Here is a 23,513-nt window from a genome sequence, read left to right on the forward strand (position 1 = left end):
GAAGTGATGTCAGGTGACGCCACAAAGACCATAAAGTGCCTAGGGCACTAATGTCAGGAACCCTCCATTCTTTTCCAAGCCTTCGAAGCAAAAGGGCAGACTTGACATTGTTGAAAGATTGTGGTACAAAAACAATGCTAGGTGGGATCTTATTAACTTTCCCTATAGCATTGATCAAATGGGGAGGTGGGCAAGTCAGTGAAGAATCTGCAGGTAAATTATCTACCAGGAACATTGCTACTGCAGGCTAGTAACTTTTTCTTCTGATGAATACTTCTACCTGCAAATTACCCGCCTGTAAAACAGATTTCACAGCAATGCCCTGCCCAGGAGGAGGGTTGATGGATGACTAAACCAGGAAATCTTGCAAGACAAACCTGAAAAAATGCCCATCGCTACGCACTTATGAATCCAGACAGTAGTGTTTTGCAAATGTGTGCAAGGAAGTCCATATTGCTACTTTACAGATATTTTCAATTGGGGAACCACACACGAGTGCAGAAATAGTGGACTTGTCCCTGGTTGAATGAAAATGGATCCTTTCCTGCAACTCCTTCTTGGCCAAGGAGTAGAAGGTCTTAACGCAGAGTATGACCCATTGCAATAGTCTTCTTTTGAACCACTTTATCCTTTTTGGCACCACAGTAACAAATGGAGAGATGGTTGTCCGACCGTTATTCCTTGTTGGCGGTCAAGGTAGTAGTTGAATGCCCACCTAGGATCCAACCGATGCAATCTTTCCTTCTTTCGAGGATGAGGAAGAGGGTAGAAGGACGGGAGAGTAATGGATTACACAAGGTGGAAGGGAGTGACCACCATACGAGAAAAGCTGCCCTGGTTCGCAACACTAATTTATCTGGAAAGAAGGTAGTGAAAGGAGGACGGTAGCAAGGGCTTACAATTCACTGATCATGCAAGAAGATGTTATTACAACCAAAAACATAGTCTTGGGGGTCAACATACAGAAGGTACAGCTGTGAGGGGTACCATTCAAGTCCCATTAGGGAACCACAAGGGAATTATTTGGACTGCAAGGGATTCACACCAGTGTCTGCACAACATGTAACAAAGTTGCCACATTTGCCAGAATAAGCAGATTTAGTGGAGGGGCGATGCGCAGATCAGAGAACGTCCATCACCTCCAGTAGCAGTTGAAAGGAGCTCCGTTATCCCTGCTCAATCTCTAAGCATATCTCGAAGATTTGGGTGCAGAAACAATCATCCCAACAGGGAGAGAAGGTCCAGCCTGAATGGAAGGCAAAGCGGGGAAAAGTAGAGAAGCGTACGAGGTCCGCATACCACACCCTTCTCAGCCAATCCAAGACGATGAGGATGAAGTGCGCACAGTCTTGGCAAATCTTTCTGAGAACTTGAGGAATCAATGGTATGGAAGGAAACAAAGCAGCTGAAAATGTCCCCTTATCTAAAGCATGTCCCCCATGGCACCGCTCAATGGATACTAGAGGGAGCAGAACTGCTGGCACTGAGTATTTTCTGTGGAAGTGAATATGTCTACATGAGGAGTGCCCACTGGATGAAGATGTCCTGGACAATCTCTGGTAGAAGATGCCACTCATGATCAGCAAGATAACACAGGCTTCAGCTGTCAGGGCTGACATTTAAAAACCCTGCTAGGTGAATGGCATTTCCTGGAAGTGAATGAAGATTGGTAGACATGAAGGCTCCACTGAGCCCAAAGGTGTGCCACATGGCATCAACGCTTTTGCTAACAGTGCATACATAGTGCTGAGGAACGCTGCTCGGTCCACTCCTAGTGCCAGGAATGCAGGAAGAGCAGGGGCCAGCACCGTTGGTGTGAGAGAACGGTGTTGAAGGCCTATCCGGAGCCGGGCCCTCAGGGGGAGCAGTGCTGTGGAGTATCCTCTGTAGGAATAAGGACTTGCTTTGGTTCAAAGGACGTTGGTCCTGTTGGAGACAAAAAACAACAGGGAGACTTACCCCTGGCATGTTTCTCTTCCTTTCTCCTGTGCCTGCTCTTTTTGCCCGATGATGTCAAAGGAGAACAATGCCTCAAGCGTTTTCAGTGCTGATAGTCATCCTTCGCTCGGGCCATGAACAGCTTGGCCTCTTGCGCCTTAATGACATTCTAGCTGAGCCATGAAGAGCAAGACTTAGTGCCATGGTCGGACCCCAAACGCCACAGACTGCGTGGGAATCTATGATAAACATCAGTCCCTCACAATCCCTGGATTGTGGGCCACGACCGCCAGGGGGGCCGTGGAGTCCTGAGAAGGGGGTCGCGCATTCACCAGCCTCACTTGTCTCTGAATTCCAAAACGTCTGTTTTCGTTTTGGAAAAAAGACATCTCTCCTGGGACGGCTAATTTCGCTCACTAAAATGCTTCAGGCGAGTCTCGTGTGCTGTGAAAAGCACAGGGTGCCTGGTCACCTGAAAGAAATGCAAATATGACCAGCCAGGTCACAAATGTGACCAGCCAGCCAAAGGTGATCAGTCAGGGTGCCTGGTCACCTGAAAGAAATGCAAATGTGCCCTATTAGTTAATCTGTAAGTGCAAAGGGTGCTTGGGACCCCGTGACTCACTCCAACCTTTGTGATGACAAAGATTTGTTTTTTTTTAGTGGTAGTGAAAAGAGTTAACAACCGGGCTGTGAAGTGCTTGCCTTTAACCCTAACTGCATTTACACATCCCTCGGTACCCCCAAGTAGGAGTTGCATGGACAGTTATGTAAAAAAATAAAATTGCATTACATAGGCCCTGGTATTACTAAAATTTACATTTTGGAAGCACCATTTTATTGTAAACCTATTAACACATTTTGTATCAGTCTACCTTATACTGTGTGTAATGCAATGCAAGTATAAATTAATGATTTACATAATCACAGTGCTTTCTGTCACAGGCTGTGACCTCATAGCACTAAAACGACACTAGTCACTTTTCTCCACTGCACCTACCAAGATTTAATTTTGTTACTCCCTGGTTACACACAGACCTCTGCAGTGCATTAACTAATAGAGGTTTCATAACATACTACAGTGCTTAGAAACAAGTGGAGCAGTGCACTACCCCAGTAGTCTCTTTCAGTAACAACGATTGGTCATTTTCTTTTTTTGAAAAAGGTTCTCTATTAAGTATTCCAACAGATTTGTGCAACAAGCCTCAGCCAACGCGTTTCGTTCAAGGAGATTAAACTTCGTCAGGCGTATATTTGGTCTGAATGGTTAGAGTAGGTTCCAAAATAAAAGGCCTCCTTGTAGGACTTGACTGTGTTCATATGAAGGAGAGGTCACGTATGAGTTGGTGACTCCATAGACAGAATGTGCCTCCTTGATAAGGGCCCAAGTAATATGTTTGAAGCAGTGGAAGACCTGTGCTCCTTCCTCGTATCGCCTTCGGATAAAGTGGAATCCGCCCTCCAGACATACTACAGTGCATATCCCACTGAGTAACAACTTTTTAAAATTTATTTTTCACTTACGGTGCCCATTATTTTATATGTAGGTACTGCATGGTGAAAGACCAAAAAAATTTACCGAATATCTTGGAACTTATTTATGAGAGGCTTGCGACACCAGAGCATCACTTTTTTTTCTGGTGGTGCATGTGTCTCAACCATACCTAGGAGGCGGCGCAGTCACCCTGTATGGCTTTGCATGGCCTCATAGATATAGAGTAAGAGAAAGTAGCGCAAGTCACTGCGTTGCCTTACTCTGCATCAAGGAGGTGTTCCATAGGCGTTTTGTGCGCGGTCCCACTTAACCATGGATTTTGATGCTGCCCCATATTTACAAACTCACGTAAACCTGGGACAGGGCCAAAAACGTGTGCCTCCCCAGCGGAGACGTAATGTGGAGAAATGTTTTCATTTCTCCTGGTTTTTTCCCCTTTCCATGTATGCTGCATTCTGCAGCTCACATAGAAAGAGGAAAACACATCTTGGGATTGTTTTTGTGACACAAGGTGCCCCGTCCTGCACAAAAACAATACTGCCTATGTTGGTGCTAGGCAGCAATTTGTGCACCTACGCAAGGGGAAAGGACAGGAATGCACTGTATGTCATAAATATGATGCATTCCTGCCCTTTCAAATTGGCATAGGGCAGCGCAGATAGAAGACTTGCGGCACTGCCCTACGCCAATTCCTCATAAATGAGGCCCTTTGTTTTTAGCTACACCTCCGACCATGCCCCACGCTCACTGACCTTTGGTTGGCTACACACCGTCTAAAAATATTTTCCCAATGTAAAAACGATTTGCTGTGGGAATTGGGGGGCGTTTATGGTTGTCGATTATGAGGAGTACCAGGTTCTAGAACTTTTTGTTAGGAGGGGGTCCTTACGCCTAAAAATGTTTGACAAGGGGGTCTCTGCATCAAGAAGTTTGAAGACTTCTGCCCTAGAGGGTTAGAACCCAGACTTTTTTGGAGGAGACATAATTAGATACTGCAATAAAATTGGTTTTGATGAGGTAAAGCTTCCTCAAAAGTCAAGTTCCGGATCTGCATTGAAAGTGCGGGAAGAAAGGGAACCGACGTTGGTGCGCCAGGGTCGGCGCTTTATGGCTTCTGTGGCGTCACCGGACATCAACTCCGGCACCGACTGAGTTCAGTGCTCTCTACCGGTGATGTCACTGCTTTCAAGTTTCTGAATCCCGTCTGATACCTGGAGAGATGGTCCGCATGTGAGGAATCTGCAGGTAGAAGTAGCCATTATAACTGCTATCCAACATTCTGAGTATAAGGATTATGAAACTTACATTGTAAGCATCTGTTCTTGGCATGGAGAGTTGTAGATTCACATGCTTTGCATACTCCTGCCATCTAGTGTTGGGTCCGGATGTTTGCAAGTTGTTTTTCTTCAAAGAAGTCTTTGCAGTCACGAGGTAAGTTGACTTCTCCTTTCGGTGATAGTGCGCATGGGCATTGACTCCATTGTTAAATAGTTTTTTTCTGCCATCGGGTCTGGACGTGTATTGCTGCGCTCTGATTCAGAACCGTTAATCGGGATCCCTTCGGTTCACAATTTCCACTACCCTGGTCGGTATTGTTTTGGATTGCGTTATCTACTGCGTGGCGAAGAACTTTGGAAAATTTTCATTATCCATAAAAACTCTGACCGTGGCCTTTGAGCCCAGATCTTCTCCGAATTCCAATCGAAGATCCTGCATTCAGTCTGCCGCCGATGGAATGGACTCCATTCCAAATCTGTCCTAGGTGCCATTCTAAATACCTATACATTCATATCTTCATAAGGTCTGTACCTTTGTCTCTTCCCGGATCATAAAGATAAAGTCTTTGGTCGTTCCGTTTGAAAAAGACTCTGAGTCCATCGCGCTTGGCGCAGAGACATGCAGCGACAGTCTATCGAAGAAACTCCAGATATCTTTGGCAAAGAGGCAGAACACGAAGAGATGGAGGCGTCGGCGGGGGAAGGGTCCTGATCCGTTCAGGACTCTGATTTGAAGTTGGAGACCGAACTAGAGTCATTCGACATTCCATCTGGACAGGGTGATGTGATTACCAAAGCCCCTTTGCCCACGTAACCTGCTCCAATCAAGCAAAAGGCTTCTGGGCCAACACTGCCATTATGCCATGGTCGGCACCGAGACTCCGATTCCAACGCTCCGCCTGAGGCTCGGTACCTAAACAGAAAGTCAAGCCTTTCGGTTCAGAATCGAAATGAGAATCCCCCTCCCTCAATGCTGAAACATTCGGCACCGAAAGACAGAAGAGACAAATCCAACTTGGCACCGAAAACTTCGGCACCGAAAGACAAAGATGCTCCTTTGAAGCCACTGGGGCGGATTCTGGAGAAAATACAGCACATGCTGGATCCTAAGCAGAAGATAATCCACATTAACCCTCAAACTTAATGATAACCTATGAAAGACTAAAATGCGCAGATTTTTAAGTTTACAACGCACAGGCTCCAACAAAAATGCTTGGTAGAAGAGCAGAGTGGAGAACTCAAATCACAGGCCGTTTTAGATAGTTTTACACTAAGTAGTGATGAATTGCTGAATATCATCAGACTGCATTCAAGCAGACTGAAATATCAACTGATAAATTGATGAAAAAAAAGTTATAAATAAAATAGTATTCTATTATAAAAGCACAATATTTGACAAAGTCAGTAAATGGTGATGCCCTGTGTTCTGAATTCATAAGAAGCCTTGTTCGCTCTCCCTCTGATCCACTTCAGATCCAGTAACATGAAACTGGATCAGCAACGTCAGGAGCAAACAAAATAAAGTGCTTTTAACTCCAGGGAAGTCCATGAAGGATGAGGAACTAATATAATTGAATGCATTTTTAAAACAAGTAAATAAACAATTCAATAACGTAAAATAAATAAATACTGAACATTCATACTCTTGGGTTGCCTCAATAAATCCAATGGAAGCTTCACTCAACAGTGCCCAGTACACCAGCTGTGTTAAATTGGCGTTTTGCTGGATTTGTTCAATTGACGACTAAGACCACAACTCTCAGAATGCATTTATTTGTGCTCCAGATTGAAAGCATGACGTCTTAGTTACTTGAAGGAGGATCATTATGCATAAGAAAGGTATTACAAAATGGTTTTGCACTTCCTGCAGGAGTCCATGGGAACTGGGGCAGTTCTGCCTGGTTTCAGCAACTGCTGGGGTATATATCTACCACAGAACATGAAACTACTTTGAGGAAAACTTTTAGATCGTGTCCTGTTCTAGCTTCCACTAGTCTGCAAACACCCAAATACTATTTCCTGTTTTCTTAAGAACCATAACATGTTTTTTTATTAATATCAGATCCATGGCAGCAGCATGACAGGATTTTTATGACATATATATTTCATAAACCAAATTTATACACCATGCATCTAAGTGGCAGTAATACCTACTTTTGAAGAGATTAGGCTAAAGGTGCTTGGTCTAGCTATAGTCCATCTTTGCGATTGATGGTATAATTTTGGTTTAGTAATTGCTGCCTATTACACAACGCTTCAGAGCTGATAAACCAGAAAACCTTAGATACTTCACCTCCAGATTAGGAAGCCAGAGAACAGGAATACTAAAATACCTTCGGCTGTGAATATGTACAGCTTTGTCCAAAACAAGCTTGCACAGATTCATGAGTTCTAATTTACTAATGTACTGGAAGAGCTCCAAATCCAGCGGACCTACAACTCAGGCACCCAGTCAGCCCTACCCAATAGTCCGCTACTTTGAGCTAGGTGTTGCTTTATGCTTTGCATTACCAGAAGCATTGCCAACCTCTAGTAGAGCACCCTGTCTACTTGGGAGGTATATTTATACTTCACAACAACCTATCACAAGAATAATGATGATAGCTTAAGCTATTGATCACCTAACACTCAAAGCTGAAAACTGTAAATGTCAGAACGCCTCTTAATTTACATAGTCTGCCGCTCAACAACGAGAGAGAATGCAATTCCTTCCCGGTGAGAACTGTATGCTCTAATTTAGGAAATGTCCTTAATAGCAACCTTTTAAATTGCGTGAAATCTATTAAACAATGATGCAGGCCTGAATGAAACCGATGATAGACTTGACACACAGGGATAAAATCTTCTGAAGTAACAGGTTTGCAATACACTAACAACATGCTCTACATATGAGCTTGTTGCTGTTAAGTCTGAATGTTGCATAATGTGATTTTTGTGAGAGGTGGAAAAGGAGTTCAATCAATTCATATGTTATGAGCAGACTTTACTGCGCTTTAGAGAAATTACAGCCTTTGGTCACCTTTTTCCCAGCGATGATACTCAATGACAAAGCCTGTAATGCACTCTGTGGCCCACTGTAGATCCCAATAGAAGTGGCTGTAACTATTCTCTTAAGGGGTCTGAAAAGACCTGATCACTTATGGCAAAAATTGAATGTCGAATGTGTGCAATTACTAGAGTGATGTGCTGAGCTCCTTCCAACATTTTGCATTCTTGAATACCTGCAAATCTTCTGATACATTAACTTTTGAAGTGTTAACATTGATACTGCATTGCTTGTCCTTCTAGAGTTTCTAATAAAAAGGCCTAAGCCAACAGCGGTCAGGAAGTATACTATGTATAAACCAATAAAACACCTGCTGATTCAGTGTGATATTGTACTACTTCATTTCATGTTCTGCAAACATGGTTCAGTATGTACATGCATCTAGAAATATCTACATAAGGTTTTGCACACAGATGTCCTCAGGTGAGGAAGATGGGCAAACTTCCAATTATGGTTCAATGCATGCAAATACAATAAAACAGCCACCGTGCAGAAATGGTGAATTATCTATGGCGTGTTTAGACAGGGCCCGCCATCAATGCAAGAACTCAAGTCATAGGACTGGTTTGAATAGCACTGAGGAGTTGGCCTAACGGCTAGGGCAGTCGACCTTGAATCTGGGGAGCTGGGTTTGAGTCTCGGCAATGACGCTGAACATCCTGTGATTCTGGGCAAATCACTTATCTCCCCGTGCCTAACAAAAATGAATGTGTGTCCTAATGTAACGTAACTGGTAGTATGTAAAGCGCTCTGATAACCGCTTCGGGTCAAGTTCGCGCTATATAAAACACTGCAAAAAAAAAAATTTGAGGGAAAGGTAATACTGAATAAAAGAAGAGCTACAAGAATAAACAGATGCAGTTGAGAGGGAATGAATGACTAATGCAATAGAAGGATGCGGTTGCCACACAAAGTATTGGTGACAAAGAAATACAACAAGCTGAACTTAAAGGAGTGGAATAGCTTTGCCAAAGATGCAGAACGGACGATAGCAAGAATATTACACCTTGCTGCAATTCTGCAAAATAGATGGATAATTGTTCCTTCCAGAATGAGACCTGTAACAAATCTTTTTGAAAAACATTTCAATCTATTTTACAGATGTGAAAGTGATTAACTTCAAGACTTTGTAAGTAATAACATTTTGTACACTGACAAAACATTTTGACATCCCGTCATGGATGTGTGTGACGTCTATCAGTCAAAAACAAGGAAAGGACTTTCCACAATGTATTATGCCTTGGATAATCTTAAAGTGTCGACTTGAAAACAAGGAAACATGTCAAAGCAGAGAGAGAGAGACAACTACTACTCCACGAAACAGAATATTTCTGTGCTTACAAATGTCCAGCTTCTAATATTGCACTGCTTCTACCAAGCTGGATTGCCCCTATCGAGATCATCAAGGGTTGCACTGCACATTGTAATGGAAAAATATTGTCTGAGAGAAGGGTATTGAAAGGTAGGTAGATCCTATGGTGGGGTCAGAGGTTATTAATGGGAACTCTGGGCCGTATACTCTCAAAGACCCAGTAATGGCCTGGTATTTACTGCCCCACCCCAGAGATACTGATACAAGGGATTATATTAACTCCAGGGGGAGGGGAGAAGCAGCTGGGGTTACCAATAGGACCCAGAGAGTTTCCTCTGAAATGAGGAATTGCTAGGGGTTGGGAATGAAGAAGTAATTCCGCATTTTCACAAAGTGCTTCCACCGGCGATTTGGACTGCCGGAGTCCATAAGTAAACAATGCCGAAGCCATGGTATTCCTGCAGGGCTCTCAATTCTGATGGGGCCGGTGAATCCAGTTACCAGTACCACCAACATTAAAAGTAGATTCCTAATTGAGCCCTGTATGGCATGTGTGTTGTCTTACTAGACATCAAGTGCATCCCCAGAGGTTCACATTACCAGACGATATCCAGACCGGAATGTCAGGTAGTGGAATCCTAAGCAGAACAAACCTATTTTGACCAATAGGTGCTATCCTGATAGATATGTTCAAACGTGAATTTTAAAATCTATAAGATTTAACCACACAACTTGTTTACCTGTGTCACTTTCCAAGTTAAGCTCCATTATCAAAATATAATTTCCATGTTGTTAATAAATTACTTTTAGTATCTAGTACCAGTTTACTTCCTGCGACAGCGAAAAATACGACTTGAGAAGTGATAGTAGCAGCTGTTCACAGCCAGGTGCAACACAGAAGGAAAAAAAAAAAAGAGGTCCTACTGTATTTAAATCCAAATTTCAAAAAGAAATGTTAACAGACAAGGTGTTTTAACAACAAACACTTGTAAGTATTAAATACAAATGAAAAACCATACGCCAACAATTTCGGGATGGGTTTGCAGCATTTCATTTGGAAACTGGAATGCATTTGGGCAGCAGCTAAAGCCAAACTATGAGTGTTGAGGAAACAGCAGCAGAAAAAGCAACAGCTTGATGGTTTTGGTGCAATAGTTTACCCTTCATATCTCCCCCCCCCCCCCCCCTCCCTTCACAAATCCTTGATTTGTTAAAGAGATGTCCCTTAGCGGTGATCCATTTAAGTGAGCAGATGGTGTCGACTAAGCACAACAGAGAGAGTTGCCATAGTTCTGAAACAGATTTCTCCAGACACATGCAAAGGAGGTTACCAACAGAAAATAGAGACAATTTTAAAGTCACAAATTGCTGAGTCATGCATAGGATTACCACAATCAGAAAACACAGATTGGTAACATGCCACAAGGAAGAAAAATATATTTCTTTCCTTAACACCCTCTAATTGATAAAGGAGATAAAGAGTAGAGCAGTAGTAGATGGGCATATGAGGCAACAGGAATAAGGATAGGGCTTTGCAGTGCGAGGCAGAACCGAGAAGGCTGAACGACTACTTCATCACAAACCTTGAACATAGAGAATGGCAGTGCCCTCGTCCATGTCGAACATGTTGGAACCGGTGCAGATGTACACACCAGCATCCGATGGCTGCACATTGCGAATGGTCAAGATGCCATTGAAGTCCATTGCTCTCTCGGGAAGATTGTCATTGTTCTGACGTGTCCATGCCAAAGTATATGCGGGTGACTGCAAAAAGGTGAAAGTAAATTTACAATTTATACCAGGAAAAGCAAAGGCCAAACAGAATAAAACCTGAAACAATATTTCACTAAAAGGCAGGGCGAAGAAGGATGTTCATCTATTCTAGATAATTTATTAAGCTCCAATCAGAATAGTTTCATCTATTTCAAAGAGTCATTTGGTTGTAATTTCCATTTCATAGAGATATAGGCTAATTCTATAGTTTTATAAATAAATGAGACAAGATTACCAATTTCAGGGAACCTTCCTTACAGTCATTCACAAATTAGCCACAGTCAAAACAAATTGTAGGCTAATCAAGAGGCAAGGATTTGGCGGCTTGTGGGAGCTCTAAGGCTGAAAGAAGTGCCGGCCAATTCACCCGATAAGGTCACATGACTCATAAAATGCCTGTCTAAGGCTCTAACAAAACTTTGATCATTGAGAGTTTGATTTCCGGCAGATGGGAACCTCTTTATGAAAAGATACAACTGTAGAAAAACATAATTTACAGTTCATGATATATAACATGATGCTTTATCTTAAAAGACCCAGGTTCGAAACCTCAGTCACATCTAAGGCTAGTTTTATTTTAGCTGAATGAGTTAAAGGTCAAGGTGAGTGGTCAAGGCTGCAAGGCAAAACCTCTTCAACCCACAACCCAGTTGAACGTTTATGTTTTGTATAGAAGTCTACAACCTGTGTTTGCTAGGGGTGTTCAATGGTGCACCTGATTGGACACTTGGAAAAGGAATGCAGGTTTAAATGCACAATACATACATCACAAATTGTCACATGAATTTGTCCTACCTGGAATGCAAAATCATCTTACACAAATCTGTACCTGAGTGTAAGGCTACTGGTGATCATGTATGGTATCACAGTATACGTACTGTCAATGTTTAGAGTACAGTGGAAAATAAGGATGATAACTATAAGACTGCAAATCTGTACTGCTACGCTGCACTATTGGTAATCCTTAAATGAGGAAGTACAAGATTACCATGGAGGACTAGGGGGTGGGGGAGGATTTTGAGAGCCATTTAAATTTGAAAGCTGCAAAATTCTAATATAAGAGACCAAGCCTGCAGCCAAAGAACACCACTTTTGAGAAGTGATTGTGACAGCTGTGCACAGCCATGTGCAACAAGGGAAAACCAAAGTGAGAAAGTGGAGACTGAGAGGTAATGTGATCAAGGAGAAGGGGGATGACAAATTGAAGCTCCCTTAGGTGATGAAGGGGACAGTCAGTGGAAAACTGATAGTGACGCAATAAAGAAACCTGGTCACAGGAGTATATCTTTTCAAACAGATGTCCTCCACAAGGAATTGAAAAAAAACAGGATATGGGTAAGCTCTATTTGTACCTCAATTGAGAGTTTCTGAACACTGTTATGTTAACCTTGAATACTGTGAGTTTTCAGCCTGATGACAGGGTCATAATTAAAGCATGTATATCTATAAAAGACCCAATGCTGGAGAAGTGACAGATGTGTGCAATATAATCTGATTCAGTTTCATACAGTTGGATGACAGCAAGATCTTCTGAAAGGAGGTGTATGGAAGAAATGTATGCGCTATCAGTATGGGTTGCATTGCAGATAGTTGCAGTAAACAGGTGGAGTTTTGAGGGATCACTTGTATAACAGACTTGGGTACTGGAGATTCAGACTGGAGTATGCTGGAACAGTGTGATTTTCAGGATGAAAGACACTAAATAGACTTTTTGTACTGACACAATCAAGCAATTAACAAGAAGAAAGATATGGAACGGCAGGTCATGACTGGTGTGTACCAGTCGAGCCACAGGAAGATTTCAGAACTGATGAGAAGGGTGCAGGGGTTCATGGTTCTGTCATATTAGATCACTGCACAGTGCTTATTACAGGCTTTTCAAAGGAGTAGCAAATGGGCTACTGGTAGCTCTACAGTCAGCTGTGAGTAGCTCTCCTGTGTGCAGCCCAGCCAACTAAATTAGAAACTTTTGCTTGGTTAAATAAATATATGTGTAACAAAATTGAAAAGTGTGTATCAGAGATGAAAATGTGTATTTTCAGAATCCCACATTTTCAAAAGATATTTAAAGCTGATATTTAAATGATGAATCAAGGAGCGTTGGGAGACTTATTTCTAATATTATTACATTGGTATCATTACCTTGATGCCAGGGGGGTTCCAGCTATGGCTGTTGTTTATTAGCCTGGTAGAAGGTCACCAAATTCACAAAGCCTTTTTACATTACTACTGGCAATCTTGCACTGCAGTGATCTTGGCTGGTAATCTTGCATAGGGTGACCAATAATGAAATCGTGCCTGATGTGTACAACACAAATAATATTAATAGCTAAGCATGATTTTCATTGAACATAAGCTCTTATTAATGTAAATGTTGGAGTCTCCAGGCCTAGAACGAGCAAAAGTAGAGCTGTAGCAAGTCAGGCTTAATATGAACTGGCAGGATGTTGTGAGGACCGCTCCAGTACTTCAAGGACAGGATGCTCATAGGATGGTTCGCAAGGTATTCAAGAACATTTCACTTTTCCAATCTTCAGCTAGCCAACTATGTGTAATGAAAGCGGTAGAGGGAAGGCCTGGCTCATCTATTCTGGTTTCCTAAACAAAGGTACATTTCATATACACTTGCTTTGTTTTGGCACCCATGTAGCTACACCCCTTCTCTATGGGTTTATGACAGACACCCAGCCACAGAACCAGCCCTGGCTGACCGGCTTCTAAATATAAATACCAATTCCTCAACCAACTCACCTTGCTTTTAGCCGTGCAAATGAAGGTTACATCTGACCCAACTCGGGCATTCTGTCCCTTTGGTTCCTCCACAGTCACTGTGATTGGTTTAGTTGGAGCTGCATCAGAAGAAACGTGTGAAAAATAAAAGCTTGCTATAGGAAGTCCACAAAACTCCTTTGTTGATTGGAAAGCAAAGAAAAAAAGAGAACTAAAGAAATGCAACTACAAGAGGTATCAAATGCATCATTCATTTCGATTATCATAGACACCACCCAACATGGCATGAGGACTCTGCAGTCCCTGTTGCTATAGGGAGGAAAGTGAAGAGAATTTGAATTGAACGTAAAAAGGCTTACAATGGTTGCAGATTACCATTCCACAGATTAACTCAGATAATCACTTTTGAATAACCAAAACTAAATGCATCCCATTATATTGCTTCTTGGGACCTAACCAAATTCCCCAGGGGACATATACTGTAGTAAAATAAACATGGTAATAGTCGGCTGGAAAACATGGGTCAAATCTGAGGCAATCTACAATACCATAGATGAGGGATCTTAAGCGCTCCAGTACACTCACTAGTGACTGAAATGGTCCAAACAATGGCAGGCAAATCATGCGTTTCAGATCTCTTAACAAAACCCATACCAGCCTCATACTGGTATGGATCGAATTCAGCCCCCCTTCAAGTACTTGGAATAGGAGGTGGCACAATCTGCAACAAACAATTTATCTGTGGCTCCATTTTGTACTTTTGAAAAAGATGCAATTCAGGGTCTGTGGGAGTCGAGCTGGAAGGCTTCTGCTGTCTTCCACATATGTATCCTATTATTATGATTACTATTATGTATCCTATTAAAGTCACACTATGTCAGATTAATGTCCTAAAGCCCAGTATGCCTGATTAATGTCACAGTATGGTGCTGTCTGAGACTCTTAACAGTGCATGCGCTGGTACCACGGACAAACAACTATTGGTGCAGCAGTCACAAGAAAGAGGCCTACGTAATTTCTATATTCTGACAAAAGACAATATGTCCATAAAGGTTCAGTTGCAACAGCACACAAATTAGGAACCCAGTTAACCAATCTGAGTGTTAATTATGACTGCGCTATTTCTGCAAGAAAACTTTCTGCTTTGCTTTTTAAAGAGCGGTAATACAATTTTACTTTCTGTCAATTACAGAATAAATCCGAACATCAAGGAGCAATGCAATAATTAACATCTGTCATTCAATGCTACATGACATCACAGAGTACCTGGATCTAACTTAATATAGGAAAGTAGAAAGAAATTAACTGAGAAATACCTAGATGTGAATAGTTTGTGATTTGTATTGAGGGGTTTTCAAAGTGATAACCACACCACTATGAACAGCACTACACCCTTAACTTTCAATAAATAGTTTCTATCATCTCAGTGTGGTTGCGATTATATCTTTTACTTGTGGTGTTCCAGTCTACTGGCCTTTAAAAACAAATCTTTTCACTATCCATCCACTTAAATGTTTTCATGCACTAGCTTCTGTAATAAACAACTCACATCATAGTGCAGTATTAATTAAAATCTAGTGTTTCATCACATATTGTACTTATTTATTAAAAAAAAAAAATCAAAACAGCTCACTCCAAAATTATAACAGTATTTTAATTATGTATGATCTCTCACAAAATGTTCCTCACTGGGACATAGCTAGGAGGGATGCACCCTTTGATCCATATAACATCACAGGGTTGACCCCCTTACCGCAAGAGCCTCCTATCTGCTGCTAAAGTATGGCAAGCAGTAGATTCTACACACAGTAAATAGGTCTCGTGTAGCCTTGCTTACTTTCTGTTACTGTCACTGCCACCATGACCCCAGAGGCATTGTCATGTTTACCAAACTGCAACCCCGGGGGAGTAGATGCTATACATGGCTACCCGATTAAACACAGAAGATCATCTTTAACCTTAAAAGAAGCCTCTAAAAAGCAATTCACCTGATCTCCCAGTATCATATTAGTGCACCAGGATGACATATTCATGATGCAATATTACATTCTTTCAGGGACCCTTTGCCTCTCAGCGCACAGAGTGCCTCAAATGAGCCCTCTCCATTGGCAGATTTTGTATCCTGAAAATCCCACTGCCTGATAACAGTTCAAAGTAACAAAATCCCAGAGTTTTCAAAGCACACTTCATGTTTTGCCAAAATACAAATGACACAAAACCCATGCAATCTTGTAAGTTGAGCTGACTCTCGACTGTTGGAAACATTTAATGTTCTGGTACTGAAGATCCAGGGTAGTGTTCTGTAGAATTATGGTGCAAGGACCTTCTATATTAGAACATTATCAGCGATTAGCGCCCTCTAGTGCAAAACAGATTTCAGTACAAGTATAGTGGTAAAGGGCTCAGGAGACAAAGAACCCATTATAGTGGCAGACTCAGACATTTCAAAGTTTCACCCTGTGGTTCCTTCACTCTCAAGTCTGTGGTACACCTCTATAATAAACAACTGCACTAGTGGTGTAAGATAGTTGTAGTGCAAGCAATAGATAGTAGTTGTAGTGGTGATGGCAGTAATAGTGGTGGTAGAAGTAACATTGTTGCTGTATGGGTATGTAGAGAATGAGAGAATGAAACAAAGCAGATAACTAGTGGAGTATGACTTGTCCGGCAATGTGTCAAGTCATGTGCTTGCCTTCAACGATTAGCTCTGCCCGGCTGGTATTGGCGCTCTGCAGATTGCGGCAGGTACAGATGTAGACACCGGCATCAGATGGCTGGATACTACGAAAGTGAAGCTCTTCACCTGGAGATAGTAGAAAATAGATACATTGAATCCTGGAGTTCTCAGCATTCTTCACACAAAGATAATGGTCAGAGAGACAACAAGCAATGGCATATATAGGAAACCCACGTTAACAGAAAGACATGCATAACTAGTGAGTAGAAAGATACATTAACTAGTGGAGAAAAGGTCTAATGCCAAATCAAGGTCCCACACTCAGTATCCGGTATAGTTTTTATGGGACCGGGACCCAGATTACAGACCGAAACATACATGGAAAAATAAAAACTACAATTGATTAGCGTAAGAATATGCGCCTTTCACGTGTTTACCTCCCACACACTGTTTGCTAGATTTTATTGCTGGTGTATGTGCTCTGAACACTGGGGCACTGCTGTCCAGCACGCAGTATATCCTCTGACCCATAAAAATATGTTAAATTGGCTAGGCTCTGACTGGCATAATTGACTTACTTACAAGTCCCTAGTAGATGCCACTCTTTGTATCCTGGGCATGTAAGCTAAATGTCACTAGTGGACTGCAGCACGTATTGTGCCACCCCTAAATTGACAACTGAAAACATGACTCTAGCCCTGCCACTGCAGCTTAGCATGCCAGTTTTAAAACTGCTATTCTGACCTGCTAAAATAACCTTTGTAAAACACTTAAAACTTTAGTGTTCATATTTGTAAGTTACCCCTAGGTTGGTGCTAAATGCCCATAGGGCAGTGTGAATTAGATCTAAAAAGTAGGACAGGTATACTTGATGGCAAACTCTAATTTTTAATTAGTAGATTACAAATGGCACTTTTAGAAACACTATCTAGCAGCTATGCTGCACAGTAGTAGAACATGAAGATCTTGGAGATAACATAACAAATGCACCAGCCTCGATGAACCCAAATGAATGGACGAAGATTTCCAGGATGCCGTCAGTCTTCAGCTTTAACCCAGACAAACTGCCACACCCGTGCCCGTAAAAAAGAAAAAAACATCAGCTGCACGGAAGTTGGGTTTTTTAACTACGCGCCGCTGGGAGCGTTAACTAAACGCTGTCAGCGGAAATTATACCAGGAACCGAGGGAAATGGAGAATCCTCTGGTAGAATCCATGCAAGGCTCAAAGTAAAGAGTCTTCTGCTCCAAACAGAGAAGTGACAAAAAAAGGGCTTGTTGGACTAAAGGTAAAGGTAAAATAAATGGTCCAAATGGGTATGTTTGAAATCCACTGACGGCAATACAATCATTTACCAGGCTCTATATCCATACATGGCTTAGACTGCAGCCTACACCTCACAAGAATGTGCAATTCGAACATGATTATAGAGACCGATTGATAACCGAGGGCCAATTAAACATCAAGTTGATGTAGGGAGACTTGATACGAGTCCATCCACAAATGAGGGGTAAGAATTTTATGTATATATTGTTCCAATCACTTACACAAGAACTTCCGGCCCATCTCTCGGCTCCCGTTCCCGGCCAAGGTCATCAAGAAGATAGTCAACAGACAGCTAACCCAATACCTCGAAGAAAACAGAATCCTGGACCCTTCTTAGTCAGGGTTCTGCAGCAACCACAGCACCGAGACCGCCCTCATCGCCGCCACCGACGACATCAGGCTACTGTTTGACAACGGTGAGACCGCAGCCCTCATCCTCCTGGACCTCTCCGCCGCCTTCGACACAGTCTGCCACCGCACACTACGCGCACGCCTCCACGCCGTAGGGATCCGAGACAAAACCCGGGAATGGACCACCTCCTTAATCTCTGGCAGAACCCAGAGCGTCCGCCTCCCCCCATTCTGATCCGAAGCCTCCAAGATCATCTGCGGCGTTCCCCAGGGTTCCTCCCTAAGCCCGACACTGTTCAACATCTACATGGCCCCGCTTGCAAACGTTGCCCGACAGCACGACCTCAACATAATCTCCTACGCCGACGACACTCAACTGATCCTCTCCCTCACCAAGGACCCCATCACTGCCAAAGCCAACCTCCATGAAGGAATGTCGCCGACTGGATGAAGACCAGCCGTCTGAAGCTGAACACTGACAAAAAGGAGGTGCTCATCCTCGGCTCCAACCCTTCAGCCTGGGATAACTCTGGTGGCCGACGGCACTGGGGACAGCCCCGACACCCACCGACCACGCACGCAACCTGGGAATCATCCTCGACTCAACGCTCTCCATGACCAAGCAAGTCAACGCCATCTCCTCCTCCTGCTTCAACACCCTCCGCATGCTCCGCAAGATCTACAGCTGGATCCCGACAGATACAAGAAGAATAGTCACCCAGGCCCTCGTCAGCAGCAGACTCTACTACGGATACGCCCTCTATGCGGGAGCCCCAACCAAGCTCATCAAACGACTGCAACGCATCCAAAACGCTTCGGCACGACTGATCCTCGACGTACCACGCCACGGCCACATCACCCCCCCACCTGAGAAACCTGCGCTGGCTGCCCGTCAACAAGAGGATCACCTTCAAGCTCCTCACCCACGCACACAAGGCACTCCACAAGACCGGCCCAGCCTACCTCAACAAACTACTTTCCTTCTACACACCCAACCTCCAGCACCACTCTGCCGACCTCGCACTCGCCACCGTCCCACGCATCCGAAGAACCACCACCGGCGGGAGGTCCTTCTCCCACCTCGCCGCCAAGACCTGGAACACCCTCCCACTGAACCTACGACAGACCCAAGACCTGCTGACCTTCAGGAGGCTACTCAAGACCTGGCTGTTCGATCAGTAGCGCCCCCCCCGCGCCTTGAGACCCTCACGGGTATGTAGTGCGCTCTACAAATGTTGTTTGATCGATTGATTGATTGACTGACACATACTTTGTTTTTGCATTCAGTGTCCTAGAATTAGGTAATGCCGCCCTGAGGAAGACTGTCACTGGACACAGGGATTCCTTTAGAGAGAGTTGAAACGAGTTGGCGCACATTTTTGGCTGAAGACAGTGAACTCCACTGAGGAATATTCCCTTACTGTACACTTGATTATGATGGACTGATAAAAGAAGGGAAACACTAAAAGGACACTAAAAACACAACTCTCCTACCACACAGGAACACCGATTGCTCAGCTTGTAAAGAGGATTGATTGAAATAATGAATGTATAAATATTTGTTGGAAACTTTCTTTTGATGGACACTAAATGTATCTTATGACCTACTGAGTGATGTATATATTGTTTTGACAATCAACATTATTTTGTACATTTTTTCCAAACGTTTGTCTTATATCTAGTATATATGCACTCTTATGTGAATATATAACAAAAAAGCTATATAAACTTGTGGTTAATTTGAAAAGCTCTAATTTTGAGTTTTGCATATGTGTGCATGTCCATAGAAAACAATCAGGATGACATCAAACATTATTAATAATATGGTTTGAAGTTTTTGAATGGAATTAGAAATATTTGTAAAGTCATTAGGTCAATTGTGTACCATTAGGAAGAAATAGTGTCAATTTATGGTCCACAGGAGGCCTTTATGTAATACTTTGAGAAAGGTGGCATTTTCCTGCGTAAGCCTCAAGTAGCCCTTTCTTAGATACTCCCCAGCTGGCACCAGACAACCTACATGAAGGTGTAAATTGCTCTCAGGAAAGGGAACAAATGGGCCTTAGCTGGGAGAAGGATTGACCTCCTCCTGTCAGGATGACCTGGGGGATGTGCCCACCAACTGTACAAGCTTTAAAGTGGCAGCCACTGTAACAGGCAGATGTGAATCAAACCTAGGCCTGCCGCTACCATTGTCCAAGTAGCCAGAGTGACACCAATCCCAGTGGGAGGAAAACAGGTCCCACAACTTGTTTTGCAGTTGGGGGGGGGGGGAGGGGATTACTCATTTCACCAGACACATATCAAGGGTGTGCCGAGAACTCTGACCTAGAGAAGAAAAATTATGCCATGTTGGATTTTGGCACAGCAGGGAACTGTGGGATTGTTTCAGGTGATCCCCTACCCCCCGGAAATGATGTCAAGTCAAAGTGGGTGGGGATACCCCTGGAAACATTTTCTCTATTGGTTAGGGGGTCACCCCCTACCCCCAAACCAATGGCAGGTAGGAAAGTGGCACCCCTGGATACCTTTTGGTGGACACTGCTAGATTTGAGGAAGGCAGAAGGATTGTGCCTGCTGAACCCTTTGGACTTCAGAAAGGGGACTGATCCTATTGTAACCTGTGGAGAGAAATCCCAAGAGCTGGACCTGCTGCCACAGGACAGAAGAATGGACTCCAAGGGCTAGTTGGCTAGCCTCTTGTTAAGTCACAGAGACACAAAAAGCTGCAAGAAGGTTACCTTCCAGAATAGCACAGATGACCAGTTGCAACTGGGCTTGCCCTGGACATCGCTGGTGGTTTCCCCTGGAGGGAATTCTGACCCCGAAATGGTGTTCCTAAGGTTCAGAGGCACTTGGATAAGTGTCAGAGAGTACTCTACCTGCCTAACCCTAAAAGCTAGGACTTAGAAACTTTTCTAAGGGTTGTTGCCAAAAGAACCAGAGGCTACTACTGGACCTCCGTCGAGCTGCAGTTGCCGACCTTGCATCGCCATTTGGATTCAGATTGGCGATTTATCCCACTGAAAGAAGATGGACTTCCAAAAAAAGTCCAAAAGGTAGAGTTCTGCAGTGGGAGAAGATGCTGAAAGTATCTGGCAGGCGAGGGGCCTTCCCTGGGCGCAAATTTCCAACTTTTCTGACTCAGACTTTTCCAGCAAAAAGTCAATGGCTTCACTGGGACTTCATCAACAGCTAGCTGGCCTCATGGAACTCGTTTCGGACACGGCATGCTGCCTTGAACCGGTGAGGATCTTCGACTTACATAAAGTTTTAAAGTCAGAAGGTAAAACTTTCCACAGGACTGAACCTGGTCTATGTATTCGAAGGGCACGCCATCGCTGTCATTTTTAACTTTTCACTTAGACCCGGTCTAGCCTGACCAGATAGTGGGTTGTTCTTTTTTGCTCTAAAAAAAAATCTAGAACTTTGAAAAATCATATCTCCAGTTCTCTACATCTGACTTTTGTTGTTTTGGTGTCTACCTGTTCATTAAATATTTCCATATTTTTTTAATTGGAGTCAGATTTTTACTGTGTTGTGTTTTCTACTTTTTAACTGTTTTGGTACTGATAAATGCTTTACACCTCTCCTAAATTAAGCCGGTCTGCTTTGTGCTACAGCTACAAAGGATTGAGCCCAGATGCCACTATTACTTACGGAGGGTTACCACCCACTTCAACTAATAATCCACTTTCTCACAATGAGGAAGGAAGTGAGGGAGCAGTGTTATGAAGAAAAATTCGAAATGTGAGAGTCTGTGGGTGAAGAGTAAGATTGGTGTGAAATAGCATGGGAGGGATATATAAAAAGAATAAGGTGACAGAGGGTGCAGAGAAATAGAAACAGTGGCGAGCTATATAAATTGATTCCAGAGACAGGGAGAGTCCATGTGGATTAAGCAACATCAGCACAGACATTTGGGGCAAGGCACAATGAGAATAAGCATAGGGCAGAAGGACACAGAGTGGGGATGGAAAAAAGGCTTGTTGAATCAAGAAGTGAGGCATGTGCTTTGGGTGAAAAAGTTGGGAGGGTTAGGGAAGAGGTGCCCCGTGGATGCGTGAAATGTTACATAAATAGGACGAGAACATGTTAAATGATGTAGCAAAAACTAGGCAGGGTAGGAATAAATTGTAAGACATGGAGCAGAAACGGTGAATGCGTGGATTATTGAGCGAGGGGTGGACTGAAGATTTTCTGTGGGGTCAGCAGACTGGTGGGAGAGAGGAGGCAAAGCATAAGGTTGATTTCTATATTGGAGAAACATCTGTAGTTAAGGAAGGCCACCTATGGTTTTTGATGTGATGTTGTAGTACAGCCATTTTATCCCATAATATTGATATTCTATTGCGGCTGATGTCAAGAGCTACATGAAAGAGGGTATAAGGTGATGCACCCAAGACTAGACTATGTGCCCAAGATTAGACGATGTGTCCAAGGTTGAGAAAAATGTGATTACTTGATAGATTTCAAGTACTGGTTGCTACATACCTCTGGCTCTAGGCTGGGCATTGCTAGGCACAGGGCGGCCATCCTCCCGTGACCAGTAAAAGTAGTATGGTGGACTCCCACTCACATGGCAGCGCAGAGATACCTCCCCACCCGGGGAGACAGTGGCTTTTGGAGGATGCACCTGAACGATGAAAGGAGCTCGATCTGCAGAGAAAAGAAAACAACGAGGTGATAAACACAAAACCTTCCCTTTTTTATGCAAGTCCACTGCTTGGTCTGAGAAATGACAAGCTAATAACAGCTATATATATATCAAGGGAGGGAATAACATGTTGTGCAATTTGTTTTAACATTTGCCATCAAAGGTCTATGCTCTTAAGCCTTAAGGGGTAGTCTTGATGTTCATGGTCGTAGATGTTATTTTAGGGGAAGCTCAATTATCTCCATGGAATGAACGTAACAGATCTCCAATCCGAATGGATAATGTTACTTACCCAGTAAACATCTGTTCTTGGCATGTACAGCTGTAGATTCACATGCTTTGCATATTCCTGCCATCTAGTGTTATGTCCGGATGTTTGCAAGTTGTTTTTCTTCTCAGAAGTCTTTCCACTCACGAGGTAGGGGACTCCTCCTTTCAGTGATAGTGCGCATGGGCGTCGAATCTATTGTTAGATTGTTTTCCCGCAGAGAGTGAGAATGGAGTTAGTAGTGAAGAATAGAGATGTCCATGCATATGTATGTATAATAAACGAGAGAACTGCAGTAGCTACAGGTACCTGGGGAGGCACATGTGAATCTACAACTGTACAAGCCAAGAACAGATATTTACTGGGTAAGTAACATTATCCGTTCGAGGCATGTGAGCTGTAGATCACATGCTTTGCATAGATTATACAGCAGTAGTCTCCCAAAGCGGTGGCTAACCTGTAGCTGTTGGAGTTGTCTGAAACAGTGTTCCAAATACTGCCTGGCCCACATTAGCTTGTTTTCTTGCCAACACATCTACACAATAGTGTTTGGCAAATGTGTGCGGTGTGGACCATGTTGCAGCTTTAAAAATGTCAACTATGGGGATGTTTCTAAGAAAGCCAAAGTAGCCCCTATTTTGCAAGTGGAATGCACTCTAGCGG

The 23,513-nt window shown here is 43.2% G+C and overlaps 1 protein-coding gene across 18 annotated transcripts in view; it reads right to left on the minus strand.

The window, feature by feature from the left end:
- Positions 1 to 23,513, minus strand: part of HSPG2 (heparan sulfate proteoglycan 2) — a 903,404-nt gene that overhangs the window by 345,074 nt on the left and 534,817 nt on the right. For all 18 annotated transcript variants that reach the window (XM_085608925.1, XM_085608919.1, XM_085608917.1 and 15 more), the window contains 4 exons: positions 22,420 to 22,584; positions 16,264 to 16,374; positions 13,593 to 13,690; positions 10,652 to 10,832 (listed from right to left, as the gene is read on the minus strand). In XM_085608925.1, the coding sequence (XP_085465051.1) occupies positions 10,652 to 10,832; positions 13,593 to 13,690; positions 16,264 to 16,374; positions 22,420 to 22,584 (555 nt within the window). The remainder of the gene's footprint in view (positions 1 to 10,651; positions 10,833 to 13,592; positions 13,691 to 16,263; positions 16,375 to 22,419; positions 22,585 to 23,513) is intronic.

Source organism: Triturus cristatus, chromosome 1_2, assembly GCF_964204655.1.
Source record: "Triturus cristatus chromosome 1_2, aTriCri1.1, whole genome shotgun sequence".
Classification (NCBI taxonomy): domain Eukaryota; kingdom Metazoa; phylum Chordata; class Amphibia; order Caudata; family Salamandridae; genus Triturus; species Triturus cristatus.